Source organism: Tachypleus tridentatus, chromosome 1 (genome assembly GCF_004210375.1).
Source record: "Tachypleus tridentatus isolate NWPU-2018 chromosome 1, ASM421037v1, whole genome shotgun sequence".
In the NCBI taxonomy this organism is placed as follows: domain Eukaryota; kingdom Metazoa; phylum Arthropoda; class Merostomata; order Xiphosura; family Limulidae; genus Tachypleus; species Tachypleus tridentatus.
Genome location: NC_134825.1, coordinates 78437258 through 78452792, shown reverse-complemented (window position 1 = coordinate 78452792; position 15535 = coordinate 78437258). Strand labels below are relative to the sequence as shown.

The 15535-nt window shown below is 33.3% G+C and overlaps 1 protein-coding gene across 2 annotated transcripts in view; it reads right to left on the bottom strand.

Annotated features, from left to right (window-relative positions):
* Cap-G (Chromosome associated protein G) overlaps positions 1–15302 on the bottom strand; it is a 56724-nt gene extending 41422 nt beyond the window's left edge. Inside the window, exons 1-3 of one of the 2 annotated variants that reach the window (XM_076506201.1) lie at positions 15170–15302; positions 10921–11043; positions 3673–3909 (exon numbers count right to left, since the gene is read on the bottom strand). In XM_076506201.1, coding sequence (XP_076362316.1) covers positions 3673–3909; positions 10921–11025 — 342 coding nt within the window. In that variant the 5' untranslated portion in view covers positions 11026–11043; positions 15170–15302. The remainder of the gene's footprint in view (positions 1–3672; positions 3910–10920; positions 11044–15169) is intronic. The other variant, XM_076506212.1, reaches the window with a different exon arrangement.
* Positions 15303–15535: the final 233 nt, after the last annotated feature.

The following is a 15535-nucleotide window of genomic DNA, read 5'->3' as shown; positions in this document are numbered from 1 at the left end:
GGTTATTATATAATTTACAAGGCTACAGTCTTTATTCCATTACTGAATGACTGATATTGAAAAGCTGGAATGAGTAAAAAGATATTGCTTTGCATATGTCTGAAAATAGTGAAATAAAAGTTTTGGAAGCCTGAAACTAAACTTCTTTGTGTGGCATATTCTTTTCCGGTATAAATGTACAGAACAGTTTCAGGGAGAATTGTGTGTACTGTTAGCTTAAATTAATTTAAGTGTATGTCAAATAAGCATATGGACAAAACATATAAGCCTCTACTTTTTTCAAAACAATTGATTTTTCGATGTTTCCATTTTTGACTATTGTTTTTGTACCTATATTTGACAGCATCATATCACTAGTCATTGCAAATCAGCAAACAAGTATTATTTTGCAATGTAAAACAAGGGGGAAAAAAAAAGAGAATAAAATATTTTTATTACTTTTTCTCATTCAGTAAAATTAATCCTATCATACCACTCTGGCTTAATTTTCCTCTGTTACTTTGGGTAGGCCAATCACAAAAGATAAAGTTTTCTTAAACTAAAAATGTATTTTCAATAAAGCTTACCTTTGCTTAAAATATTGCTATTCTTTGACATCAGCTTTGCCTTACTCAGCATTGGGCTTGTATGCTGAGCATTGGGCAAAATCTAATTTCTTCACCCTCATCAATGCATCCTCTATCCCATAACTGTATACAAGCATCTCAACTTTGATAATGTAATAACATTTTTCAAGATTCCCACCAGATCTTTGTGAGCAGGCACAGTGGAAGAGTGGAAGAGTAAATATTATCAGAAATACATTTTCAGTTTAGGAAAATGTTAACTCCCAAAATGTATTTACCATCTGCTGAAAATATAGATAGAATCCACACTGATGGAGAAGACATTGAAGCATAATATGTACAGAAAAAGTCTGCACAGAAAAGTGTTGTACCAAAATAAAAGTGCTACACAAGTGAGGAAAACCACACTAAATCCAGAAAAGGTGTGCTCTTCACCTAGAACTTAGTTCATGTAACAAGGTTGGAACAGTACACCATTATAGGCCAGATAGATGAGGTTCCACAACTCTGGGTTGGGATTAAGGATTCTTAATCTCTATATACTACATTGATGGCTTGGGCTGTTGGACTGCAATGTCATAGATACATATACTTTTGACTGGATCCCAACATGTATCGATCCAACACTGCTTTCTGCACCACCATAATCATGGTGAGAAAGTATGCAACACTGATATGGAAAAACTTTCTGCTCCACTTGAAGAAGTCCAAAAAACAATAGTCCAGGCTCAGAATCACTGAATCATGTATGTCATACTTGCCCAAAAGAACAGAACTCATCTTGTCTGGAATTATGAATGTTCATCTTTACTTTCCAACCAAATGGGCGAGGTGTATTCCACTTACCCCTGGAATGATGGAGAGGATATAGAACCTGTGCTCAACAAAGGATCTGGGATGGAACCACTTTGCATTTGGAATTATGAGGAGATAGTAGACCTCATTCCATAAATAATACACAAAACCAACATTTATCAAAGAGAAAGGCCATGTACACCCCAACTGGATAACATATTGTCAAATCTAAACTGGAATTACAAGTAGACTCACACAGAGGCTGGTGCCATTTCTAATGACATCTGGGAAAATTACATAGGAACCTGAGTGGGAGGGACTTCAACTTCATCCTCTTCTACAAGAGTGGTGGAAAACACACTAAGATCTGAAGGAAATCCCTCTGTCTACTACCACAGTGACTAAAAACTGGGTATAGCAAGGACTCCCTCATTCTACCAGTAGAATATGGGTGATACTGCATGTTGGAGAGTCCTGAGAAACAGTGCTCTAGAAACAGTGCAACAGATGAACCAAATTTTCTAAATTTTTTAAATGATGCAAACCAACCCCAATTTATTCAAACTGATGATCTGCAGGGCCAAGCAGAATCCCTTTTAGCTCTACTCAGATAAAATGGATCACATAACACTTTCCGATCTGATAGATCAAAATAAATAATCAGATTATATTCAATTGCAGAGACAAGAAATATATAACAAAATAACTGCAGAGATGGATGTATCCCCTTCACTAATTAACAGAAGTTTAGAAAGAAAGGACCTATCATAATATAGCAGGAGTTAAAGGGAGAGAAAAAGCCCAACAAACATGTCAACACCACCAACTTATGACATCAGCCAACAAAAACATACTTCCACAAGAAGGCAAAAATCAAGGCAAACAAACAAACACGTAATAAAACATTGAATCTCCTAGCTTGAACCAGGAAAACCAAAGATAAACTGAACAGTTGTTCCCTACCATCAACAAGGGAGGAGAAGACTCAAAGGAAACAAAGAAAGGCCTCAAAATCTCAAATATCCAAAAGATTAATTTGAGAAAAGGAGTAGGGGTAAAATCCAAATTGGGCATGTGAGAAGTTGACTTAGTAAATAAAAGTGTCAGAAATTAAAATTATAATTCTCCTCAGGATCAACAAAAAAACAAGACCTTGGAAAAAATACCCCAGACCACATTAATACCTCCAATTTTCAACAGATTAAAGCATGGACAGCCCCATGTAGAGAGACACTAGGTAACAAAGGAGAAGTAGGAGAGGTTGGATCAGCTGTCTTGTTGACAACAGTAGTACATCAATTCATACCTGCAAACATTACCTCTTTTTTTTTTTTGAAATCTTGATTATAGTAAAATTTACAAAGTGGCAGAAGAATTGCAATCCACAATAGGACAATGTGTAATACTTTATCAGAGGAAATGGTGACCAATGCTTTGTTGAGAAAATGTAATTAAATTATTAAAGTTAGATGCTCATATACAGGACTAGGAAAGAGTGCACATTAACAAGGATGGAGAAATTTCTAAATTAATATTGCTAAGGGCATTTAACTGGAGTATAAAAGACTGGAGCATGCAAGACCAGTGCTTAATAAGATAAGTAATGCCAATGTCAAAGAACAGCTATGTTGTCAGTAAATGGTAAATATGTTTTGAAATATCAATATGAACTTTCTTCATTTTGTTACTGACACAATCAAAACAACACACTGGCAGGTTATGACAAGATTTATAATTTTTCTGAAGATAAAAATAATTAGGGATAATACATTGTTTTTAGTAAATAAGGGAACCTAAAAAACATAGGGCTGCTGGGAAGTTTGAAGTGTATTTGTGGATATTTCTATTTTATAATTTAGTATTACATGTATTTGAAAAGAAGTAACTTAACAATAGGCACACACACACACACATCAATACATTTACTAAAATGTGTGTACAACAAAAAATACTATTATGATTTAAATATGAACATTCTGTCAGTTTCCTTATTTGATTGCTTATTTTTGTAAAATAATGAGCCTGTAAGGCAGTTTTGACAACTCCACAAGACTACATTATAGTAAACTTTAATTTTTTGTATGCTTTAATATAGAAAGGTTATTATTCTTGACATCAAACATGAGTGTTAGACTTAACTGAATATATCTTTTATTTTAATATTTACTTAGTTCAATTTTCAGTGTATTGGTAATAATAAATATATATCATATATACATGAAACAAGCTTAGTTTTTAGCTTATTGAAGTTAATGGTGGATAAATCAATTTTCAGCAATATAATATTTTTTAATAATGAAATCATAATTACCTTAAGCAGAAACTCAAAAAGTTTTAAAATAAATGGGTTTTCCATTTCTTCAGTATCATCATCATTTTTGAAAGCATTTGCCTCCTCAAGTGGAACATCTTTGTATTTAGTACTAAGTGAGACAACAAACTTTGATACAAACTCCAGGGTTTTTTCCACACAAGGGTGTCTTTCAGACACAACAATAGAATACTTCAGGTACCTGAAAAACTCTGAGCTAAACTCATCTAAAGAGCTCTGCAAAAAACAACACATAAAGGCTTTCAAAGTGACTGTAGCTATACAAATATATCAAATGATTAACACTATATTAATGAAGAACAAAACTTTCTGAAAGATTTTGTTGAGACAGCCTCAAATTAAATTAAAATATATGTAATGACACTGAAATTTCAATATTCACCCAAAATTGGAAAGTTGTAATTTTCCTATACTGAAATTATATATTTGATAGTTATTTACCTAATCTCACTTAAGTAGCTATTCTTGTTTAGTTCTGCCCTCCCTATGCAAGAGTTTCTGTGCATGCTACAAGACTTGTTGCCACTCACTTGGAATTGACTGATTCCAACCTATCTCACTTGTAAATCATCATGTGACAACCCTCCACCAATAAGTGTGATTCACTCTCTTAACATATGACTCCCTCTATTCAATTCTACTGAACAATCAAATGGAAGTGCTGGTTTTCAGTGGAGAGCAAGCATGGGAAGTGTCAGTACAATTTAGCACCTCTGATAAACATATTTTTAAAATAGAAAAATTATAACTTTCAATATGGAACATTACCTCCATTCATATAAATAGCAAGAATCCCATACTGAACAGGTGAAGGAACCAGTGTTAGGGAAAAAAGGAAGCATCATTCAACAGCAGACAAAGAACACTTCCCAAGAAATCTTCAGATTCAAAGATCATAAATGAGACACCACGCTACTTCTGACCAGCATAACCTCTTCACCCATTGTGGAAAGATGTCGTATATAACGACCAAACGACAGTGGAACACACCTATGCAGGAGAGAACTATAACAGAAAAAATATCTGAACCACACAATATTTATTAAACTCAATCCCTGGAAACATACAAGTAGGTAAGAATAAAAGGATGTGTCCTAGGTGTAGAGTGGTTAGGATGTGATGGACCATACACAGCAATTCAACTACACACAAAGCCTATGACTCTGGGAACTGGCATTTGCACAGTTGTAAGGTGAGGATCATACTGGTAATTCAACTACAATCCAAAACCAAGTCATATGAAAGAGGATCATACAGTCTTCACCTCAAGTTCATAAGACAAAAGAGAATCTTGTACCTCCCAAACCATGAACTGGACATGTGATAATGTGAAAAATTTATTGATCAATCCAGGAACCCAACATTCATCATTAAAAATATGTCTGTGTAACATAAACATCTTACTTATATTGAAAATAACATCCTTGGAATAATAAGTATATCAAGGAGAAGAACTGTAGAAGTCTGCAATACCTCTACTGTGACCCACAACACAGACATAGTAGCAATGAATAAATGAGTGAAAGAAAAGAAACATCTATAATATATGTGTAAGGACTTGTATAGATCAGTTCATACATCCAAAACTCAGACACTGGGAGTCAACACCTACATGGAGGTAAGATGAGGGATCCCAATCAAATGGGGGTGAATTACAATACTGATGACTCATTCCAATGTTGCATAGAAGAGGATACCTTGTCATGTATATCAGCTGAACAACAACACCTACTTTCAAACTGAATGGTTTCATAAACATTTATCTATATTTTATTTCCTTAACACATTCAGGAGGATTTATCTGTGGTCCACCATCATGGTCCAGCAGCTTGGAACTGAAAAGTGTTAAGAATTCTTAAACTTCACTACAAGAAAAGAGGGAAGAAAGCACAATGGAGAGCCCAGAAAAACAACAACACCTGAGACACGGCAATAGATGACCACAAAGCCCTATTTTGAAAAGCAAACAATAGTTTATTCAATATAAGGTACAACAAAGATGGGCAGCTATCTCCTTCTGCTTTACCAATGTAGTACATGGGTAAGCACAGTCCAGGAAGGTCAAACTAATGAAGCAAATATATTACAAGGATAAACCTACAAGTAATCTTGTGGAACATCCCATCTCAGCAGTGTGCTTTTTGTGGCCATGTAAATCATAATATTAAAGTGAACCTGGTCTTTCAGTGTGGATTTGAAAGGTTAAAGAACACCTGATCATACACAGAGTGGGATACAGACAATGAATATCAACAAACAAAAAAGAAAGGGGAAAGGGCTTCGAAAAAGGAAGAAAAGAGAAATAAATAATAACTAACCCAGTCACAGTATCACTGAAATATCAAAATGGCTACAGGTAGAAGATACTAACCTGAGAGTGAAGATACAATAATCTGATGCAAATAGCAAGACATGAACAAATGAGTAGTTGGTCCACAGAATCTACTGAAGAATTTCTTTCAAGTGACAATGAAGATGAGACATAAATGAAAAGGTAAGGTGATAAGAAAACACCTGTAACAAAGTACAGAAAAAAGAAGATAAAGAAAAATAAGCCAATTGTATTAAAACCTGACCCCAACTGGTGAGAGTGGAAGGAGAAAAATCACAGACAGAATGTCTGCCAAGGAAAAAAGAGGTGAAAACAGACTCTCCAAAGGGGAGTCATGCGACAATATAAAAGCAAACAGAACATAGAGGTCTATCCAGATTAAACCAAGGATAAAGGTATAAAATGGAAGGAAGAGAAACCTGTCAAAAGGAGGGGTTCACCTCTTGAGTCACCAAAGTTTTGGGGAGGAAAGAACAATCCAGATAAGAAAGAATGTATGAGAAATAAAGAATATATGAAACATCAATGTCAAATAAATCAGACCTTTAATGTCCACAGGCTAAGAAGAATAGGAAATAAGTCTTAAGGGAGAGGTAAAATAATGTGCACATGGATACTACTTCAAACAGAGGCAAAAAGTGAGGCAGTAAAAGACCACATAAACATTCCAATCTGGAAAAATAGCTTACCAAGGTAGACAACAAATCCATAAGGGATACATCAATAGGGAAAGAGTAGAAGAGGTAAATACTCTATGGTACTATGAAAAATGAAAAGTGTGGGATAAGGCAGCCACCCTCAATCGAGGAGACAGAAGACCCTCATTCAAAAAGCCATGTGAGGAAATCTACAATATAAAAAACAGTGGATTGAGTGGGTGAAAACCCCTGACCCATTATCAAAACCAAAAAACATTCCATTTACACTGACAGACCTCCCAGAAGGAAGGGCAAATGGAACTAGTTAGAAAAGAAGTTAGCTATAAGGGACACATTGAATCTCCTTTCCAAGTGCCAGATGAAAACCAGGAGTGAAGACAGAGAACAGAAAAGACTGGATCAAACATCTGTGACCAATGTTAGCAAAGAAAGCATGAAATAAAAAGAACTAGTAACAGAAAGGCAGTTTGAAGCTAGAGTAACCACAGTTAAACTGATCAGTAGGAAACAATAAGAAGGACCTGACATGGAGTGGTATGGGTAATCAAAATCAGCCTGTAAAGAAGGCAAATGGGAGGATAAACATACAAATATCTGTTGGTCCAATCATGACTGAAAGCACCTGCAGCAAAAGAATGAGAAATCAGACACTAAAACAGAGGAAGGTTGGTACTGAGGGACACAACAAACAGATTGAGGTGAGGAGTAGCCTACTGAAAGCCAAGCTACTTTGTATGAAAAGGAAAGCCAGTCCACTACAATATTTAAACCACCCAGAAAGGTGACATTCAATGATACAAATATGTGGGTCTAGAAAAAGAAAATTCAAAGTATGAAGATATAGGGATCAAGAATTGGTGCAGTCTGAATGACTGAGATAAGAAACCACTGTAGAATTGTTGAAATAAATCATTATCAGGTAATTTTTGACCAGGGGCAGAAACTGAACCAAAGCATGACAAACAGCCAATTGCACAAAATATTTATATAATAAGACCTCCTAGATGCAGACTCACTTCCCCCAGCTTTGAAGAGTAATATCTGTGAAAGTGTAAACCTGGACAAGAAAGTGAAACACCTGCCAACGTGTAACATAATCAACCATCAATGCAGATTGCTGTCAAGGGAATGAGGAAGGGAAAAAAGAATCTTCAAAGAATACTGTGGAAGATTCCACTGGTCATGAGAAGTCCACTGAAGAGACAGCATGTGTATGACCTAAGGATATAAGTGTTGTCATGGAAGGCTATATCTCTAAAAGCTATATAATCTAGCAAAATATAATGGAGAAAGCAGTAAAAGTATGGAGAACTGAAACCTCTTTTAAAATAAAGTCAATGAGGAGATAGTTGGACCTGACTGAGAAAGGATTTTGAAGAAACACAAATGGACAAAATATTTGGTAGTCAGAAGAAAGAAATTCTCCAATTTTATCAACCAGCCAAAATAAGCAACCTCCAAGAGCAACCATGTGTGAAGGGCAGACTCCTCTTCAGAACAAGCTAACAGCAGACAACTGTCCATGTAATAATGGAAGTGTAACCCTTGAGCATGTAAGTGACAGGCAAACAGTTTGACTACTTAATAGAAACATATGGGGCCAAAGCTAGCCTGAAGAGTAGTATACAAAAGTGATAAGCCATCTGGTGGTGTACAAACCGAGTGATAGCATCACAGCTGACAAAATAGAGATTCAAGTAAGCATTTGTGATGTCCACCTTGGTCATCTGTAAACCTGGAGAAAAAAATCCACCTGATGGTGAGAAATGACTATATAGTAAAGTGGGTTGGAACCAAAAATTGAATGAAGTAGGCTGCCAATCTTCAGTTTTCTTGGGGACAACAAATAGCTTAAAATAAAAGGCTGGAAAAAGATGGACTGGTTCAATAACTTGTTGAGATAGAAAGTATTGTATTACCTCAGACAGACGATTACTAGTAGTAGGATCTTGAGGCAATGGATACCCAAGACAAAAAAAGTGTGGAAAGAAATTGTAGGAAAAGTCTCAAAGATAAAACACAAATAGACCAAAAATGTGTAATGAAAGGTTGTTACATGGGAACAAATTTGGACAAATAAGTTCCCATTGGTCTGAAACACATTCAAATAGTCACCAGTCCTGTTGGCGATGTGACCATCTACACAGAATTAAACAATGAGATTAGGAACCCCTGGAGGTAGGAACAGGTAAAGGCTGAAAAGGACTAGGAGAGGAAACAAGAAAAGTGGCTGTCTCAGCTCCAACAAATATGCAACCAAAGAGGGAAAGATTAATTGCTGACACACTGCACATAATTCCAAAGCCTCATGCATATCACCAAAAACATACTACTAAACAAAAGGGAGCATTATGTAAAGTCTTTAAATAAGGTTTCAGTTAACAAACCTAGTACAAGATTGCATATCTACTCAGAAGATCCAAACAAGAAACTATGGATTGTAGATAAATGCTGTAGAAGGGAAGTAAGAGTAAGATGAATGATGGAAAAACTGAGCATGTGATAAATGTACAGAGAAATCAGTGACTGCCCCTCATAAAGGTAAAATCAATCCCAACTACTGACTGTTGAAAAAAACAGACAGTCAACCTGATGATGCAAATTAATCCAAAGCCTATGAAAAGCATGACATGCTGGCACCATTAACTAACTAAGAAACAAAATGTTCATTGAGAAGCTTAATACCCAGGGAAGGAAGAAAACCAAACACTGAGATGAAGAGCTATCATGCAACAAATAAAGTCAAAGATAATAAGAAATAAGGATAATAGACATATTACTGCACATCTGAGAATCATGTCTAAAAATGGCATATTAGGCCAAGCTGATTATGCAGGAAGAGCATAGAAAGATGCAACAAAAATCTGGTAGTGAGAAAAGGCTATCAAAATCCTCATCTGCCCTAATAGGTTTGGTTTGTTCAGGAGAAGGAGGTTGAATCATATAATGACAAATCTCATGGCAGATATAAAAAAACCAAAAACAAGGTCTTCCTCACCTGCAGCCTGTCTGATAATATTAGGATGTATAATACCCAAAGTGGTAACATGAACCTCAGAATTCATAGTTGAAATATAAAATGAAACAAATATTTGATAAGAAAAGAAAAAAAATGAGAGAAAAAAAAGACAGGGAAATTAAGTTCACTGAAAAACTCATCAACTATGTAAAGATAAAAAACATCAGCAAAACAAATAATGTAGAAATTCCACTACTTAAATACATGAATTTAAAGAATAGAAAGAGCACATACAAAAAAAACACATCTTGGCACAAGTAATGCCAAACGAGAAGTGATAGTTCAGTAGAACTGAAACGAAGGAATCACATGTCAAGAGAGTATGCCCCTTTTTTATTGGTGAAGGGTTGTTGCATTATGATTTACATGCAAGATTTATTGGAATTTGTCAATTCCAGATGAGTGAAAGTTTCAAGACATGTGGTATGCACAAAAAATATTTTGTGTACAAATGGCAACATTAAACAAGAATCGTTATTTATGCAAGAGGTGGTAATGTACAGTATGGAAATAATATATGTATGATTTAAATAACACTTAAACCTTTAGTGAGTTTTGACATCATCATCCTCCAAACTTTTTTCTGGTACATTTCACTGCAGCAGACTAACCATTTTTTAAATATTATAAATACGATTCTTTGATAAAATTCAAAAATGCACAGATACAACTGCTTTTTTTTTCAAGCATATAAAAATGAGTTGATTTTATTAGAATCTAAAGAACTGTTAATCTTTGATACTTATGTCTTTCATTCCTAGTTTAGTGAGGTTTATAATGCCTATTTCAGTAATATTTGTTATAAAATAAAACATGAAATCAATTTTAGAGTCAAAATGGCAATGAGTTAAATTCTTAACTTGTAGAAAACATTTTCTTTATTGTGTGTGCTCATGGTTTGACTTCTTGATAGGTTAATTTATGAATGTGTATGGTTATATTCATATGTGTTACGTGCCAAGATCTTAAGTTCAAATACACATTCCAATATTTTTGAAAGGTTTAATTAAGACAAAACATGAGAGAATTAATTATGAAAATCTTAATTCTAAGGTTTTTCTTTTAAATTAAAATTAAAATTAGAATTCACCTGTACTTTACTTTTTTTATGCAAAATTCAAATAGGTGAAAATAATGTTCATACAATATCTACTATCAACTGACTAAAAATCATAACTACGTCATAGGCAATCCAAGAAAAAAAAGGCTATACTCACATTTTCATAAATTTTCTTTAATGATTGAATCAGCTTTGGATGGGCCTGGAGTTTATCCTGACACTGATCAAATATCTGTTTCATACTCAGTGTGCCAGGACACATTTCCGATATATTAAATTTCTGCATGCAAAAAGTTATTATATTATAAAGCATTTAATTTACTAATAATAAAATATTAAACTGTATCAATAGCGTTGTTCTGACAAAGGCATGCAATTACATAATATTTAAATTATAACTAATCACTTATTTTCAAATGGGTCTTGGATAGATGGGATAAACAAACACTCCATAAGTAGTAACACCAACTGAATGAGTTGAATAACTTTGAATTAATCAAAACCATTAATTAAAAATAAAAATGATTCCATGGAAATATTGAATTAAAAACAGTGACAATAATAAACACTGGTTTTTATGAGCTGATTATTTTCATAACATAATCATTTTAATTATAATTGCATGAAAATAACTGACATACATAGGTAATATAATAGAATCTACAAATCAAGTTTATTGCCTAGCTTAACTTGAGAATTTTAGACACTGATTGACACTTATACAGCAGCCATCATCACCTGATGCTGCTATCTACAACATTCCCACTGTTTAAGGGTTAATAAACATTTAGAGAATATATAGTAATACATTCTCATCAAAATACAAGTAAAGAAGACATCTTAAAAATGCTTTAGAGCATTTCACAATACATTCTCACTATATACAATGTATATACCACATAGTTTAACTGAAATATTATGAAAGAAGTATTTAGGAATTGGGTTTTCAAAGAAAGTTAACATAGACCTGGAAGCTGCTAATATTCTGACTGACCTTGCACAAAAACAAAGGCTTTGAATACAAAAAATTCAGAATAACTGTATATTTAAATTTTGTTTTCATTTTATGTTAATTAGTGACAACTATCTTTTGAAAGGTTAAGTCTGATATGCAATAGCTTCAAATTTATTTAAATCATAAGCAGCCATTTATTTTTAATCATTCAGACTTAAGATCTAAGTTAAAGTCTGCACTCTTGTTTGTTCTGCTGTAATTTTATCTTTAATATTTTTAATATATGATACTTCTATTTAATTATAAGTTTTTGAATATAATCAAAATCTGTAAATTACTAAGTTATTGCTTGTGTAAAAATTGGTTTGGCATTGTGAATAAAAAAGAAGAGTAAAGAAGAATTATTGTGCATGAAACACTTAAATAATTCTACTGATAGTATCAAATTTTCAATTTAAGAACAAGATGGCGAAAGGACCAAACAGAGAAGAAAACCAAAGTTAATGGAGGTGAAATCATGTTCAGATGCCTTAGTTTGTGTGTCCAATATGCAAGGCATTCTTCAAAAACCTATTCATAAAGGAAGAATGCCACACAAAAGACTGCTGAAATATATGACTGAGAGAAGTAATTTCAGAAAGTATGGCATTCCAAACAAGTAAATCCCAGAAACAAAGGAACCAAGTTAACTGAGACACTGAGGAAAATATTAAAAAATTGAGAAAAAGGTGATGAAAAGATATGTATGATTTCCTCAATGATTTTCCTCCAAAGCTATGATGGTTGCAATGTACTTTTTGAAGGAATATGTATTACAGATAGAAAGTGAAGAAATCAAGCAACAGAAAGACAAAGCCAAGCATACTAAAGACAAGACAGAAACAAAGAATGAGACCCTCATTATCAAGGTTTAAGAGAACATACAATTAGGGTTTGGTATAAAGTTAAAACAAAAAGGTATCAACATGTACAAGAATATTAGATGAGGGAAAAAGAGAAGCTGCTCAGAACAAGGAAAACTTGTGCAACAAACTAGTTCAATATTTAGTAAGAATACCAAGGAAAAAGTCACATGCTCATGGATAGATGTAGGTTATCCAGAAAGAAAAGAGTGAAAAACAGATGATGAAAACAGCAGTATAAAACTGTCAAGAGGAAGCAGACTCAGCTGAAGTTACATAAACAGGAGTTTGGGAATACTAAAACAAGTTACTTGATGCACAGTTATAGTAACATCTGACCAACAAAGTGCCTCCATAGTGACTTCTAATGGAGTATTAGGACTTAAGGGGGTTTCAGAACTATGGACATACAAAAATTCAGTTGAGTTGTTCTTTGAACTCATTTAGGATTTTTTTTTTCCTTTTGAAAGGTCTGGTAAGTCCATGATACATAAGCCTAGTTCATAATTATAATAATATTTGTGATTAATTACCAAAACCCAACCACTGGGTTAATGATGGGAAAAGATGCAGTCAATCAAACCATATCATTAACTCTTGAACATACATTCCATAATCTTGATTTGCCCTCCTACTGGTGGAGAAGTATAGTCTATTAACAATTTCATCATAAGACTAGTACAGTGCATTAATGTGTGTATGGATGCAAGTTTCATATCAGGTGTGATGCATGCACAAAAATATTTTTTGGCAGTGGGATGACAGAATAACTATCAGTTCTAGGGAGAGTGTTTCTGAAACATTTTTTCCTAACTTTCCAGGTAAAATTCAAGTTTTACAAACCTATACAAAAAACAGATATGACATATTAATGTTTCAACTTTTCCTCATAATTCTACCCATAATTAATACAAATTTAAGTAAATAATTCAACAATTACTTTATTAATTGGTCTTAGGGACTCCATATCAGATACTTAGGCAGTCCAGGCCCCCAAACACCCAGTAACATGTGAAACCTTTTCTTATATAATGCATCTATTCATCTTCTTTCACGCATGCCTCCTGTAATAAGGTTTTACATAATCCCTGTGACTGGTATAGCATGCTTGTCATTTAACCTACCTATGTGCTGCATTTACCCTCCTTTAGTGTTTTAAAACTGACAAAGACTCAATTTATTGTATGATGGCTGTTGTAAAGAATTTAATGTCAGTAGGGAAATAAGTAAGAAAATGAAATAACAAAATATGTATAATAAGATACTGCTTTTAACACACAGTTACATACAAGACAGATATAATATGTATATTATATTAAGAACTCAAGCTACCCTTTGGAAGGGATTCCTGATAGTAATGGATGTTAGCATTCAGCAAATGCTTTATTCAAAATTATCCTTCTACTATGCACTTCTAACAATAGTAACACTTTGAATTTAATTTCAAAACAGACTAATTGTACCTATATACTGAACTACAAAAACAAAACTGTAAAGCCAACACTTATAAATTAAATACTTCTCAACCCTTCTCTTAAATTTATTGCATCCCCACACCTAATACCAATCCATTCCACAGACCAACCAACCTTGCTAAAGAAGAAAAATTTAGTTAAGAATGACTCCTACCCTCTTAAAAGTAATATTTGTAGTTCCTTGTCCTACTATTCTTACAATTAAGTGCAAAAAGCACTTGCAGTTTCAATTACCTCAAAAATTGTACACCCTATAACTTCTCTTTATCAAAAGAAAAGAATTTCACTTTTGGAGATCATGGTTGGTCCTCACACTAAAACCTTTCCATATCACATATAATCCTCTTACTAATAACGCTCATTTGAACCTTTCAAACTGAACAGTAGGATACAGGTATTAAATTGAACAGTTGTAACAGTAAATAATTCTTAATGTTTCTGTTGTATGGAAATCACTTATTAATGTATGTGTTCAATTTGGAAATATAACAATAACCTGATTTCATTATACATTCTGAAGACAATAAAATACGAGGACAAAAGTTTAATATTCAAAAATAGATACATGTCTAATTATGACAGTTTCATGTTTCTAACAGAGGGTGATCAATTTATGGAATGAGTTGTAATGGAGTAATCCAGCAGTAATGGAGGTCAACACTAAATTAACAAGTTAATAAAGGTTTTAATTCAAACTTTATTAAAATGGGAAGCCAGTGATTTCCTGGAAAATAAAGAATAGGTTTAAATTTTTATTTATCTCAAGGGTGAGTGTGCAAGCACAGCATTAAAAGCCCAAATAATTTATAATAGCAAGGTTAACAGCTGCCATTATTAACGGCGTTAATGGCTCAACACAGACATCGGCGACAATATTACTTTTACTAATATTTTTCTAATCATCTTTGTATTGTAAATAATACAGCACTAAAATTTCTAAGTGAATAAATCGAAGTGGATAAGTTTTATCCTACTGTGTTAAGTTAATATTAAATTCATTACTCTCATTCAAAACAAACAACGTTTTCACAATATTAGTATTATTATTATTATATAATACATAATCATACAAACCGCCCGTTACCGCCAAATTTTATAAATCTTCAAGCATTTGACGTCACACTAATATCTTGAAATGCCATCTTGTGAAATTAAATCTTTAATTTTAGAATTTACTTTTGTTTCTAATTATTGGCGTTCATAACTATGGAATTGGATTTCTTCAGAAGATAACAGTATGAAACTGAAATCTTAATATTATTAGGCTATATGAAAAATTAAATAAATATATTACACAACTTAATATCATGTTTGCTGAATTATTTTAGATCACAAAAAAGACTATTTTTTCCAACCTGATATAAATACACTGCTGGCCAAAATCTCAAAACCAATAAACATAAAAAAATATGCATTTTACTCTGTTAAACTCAGCCACTT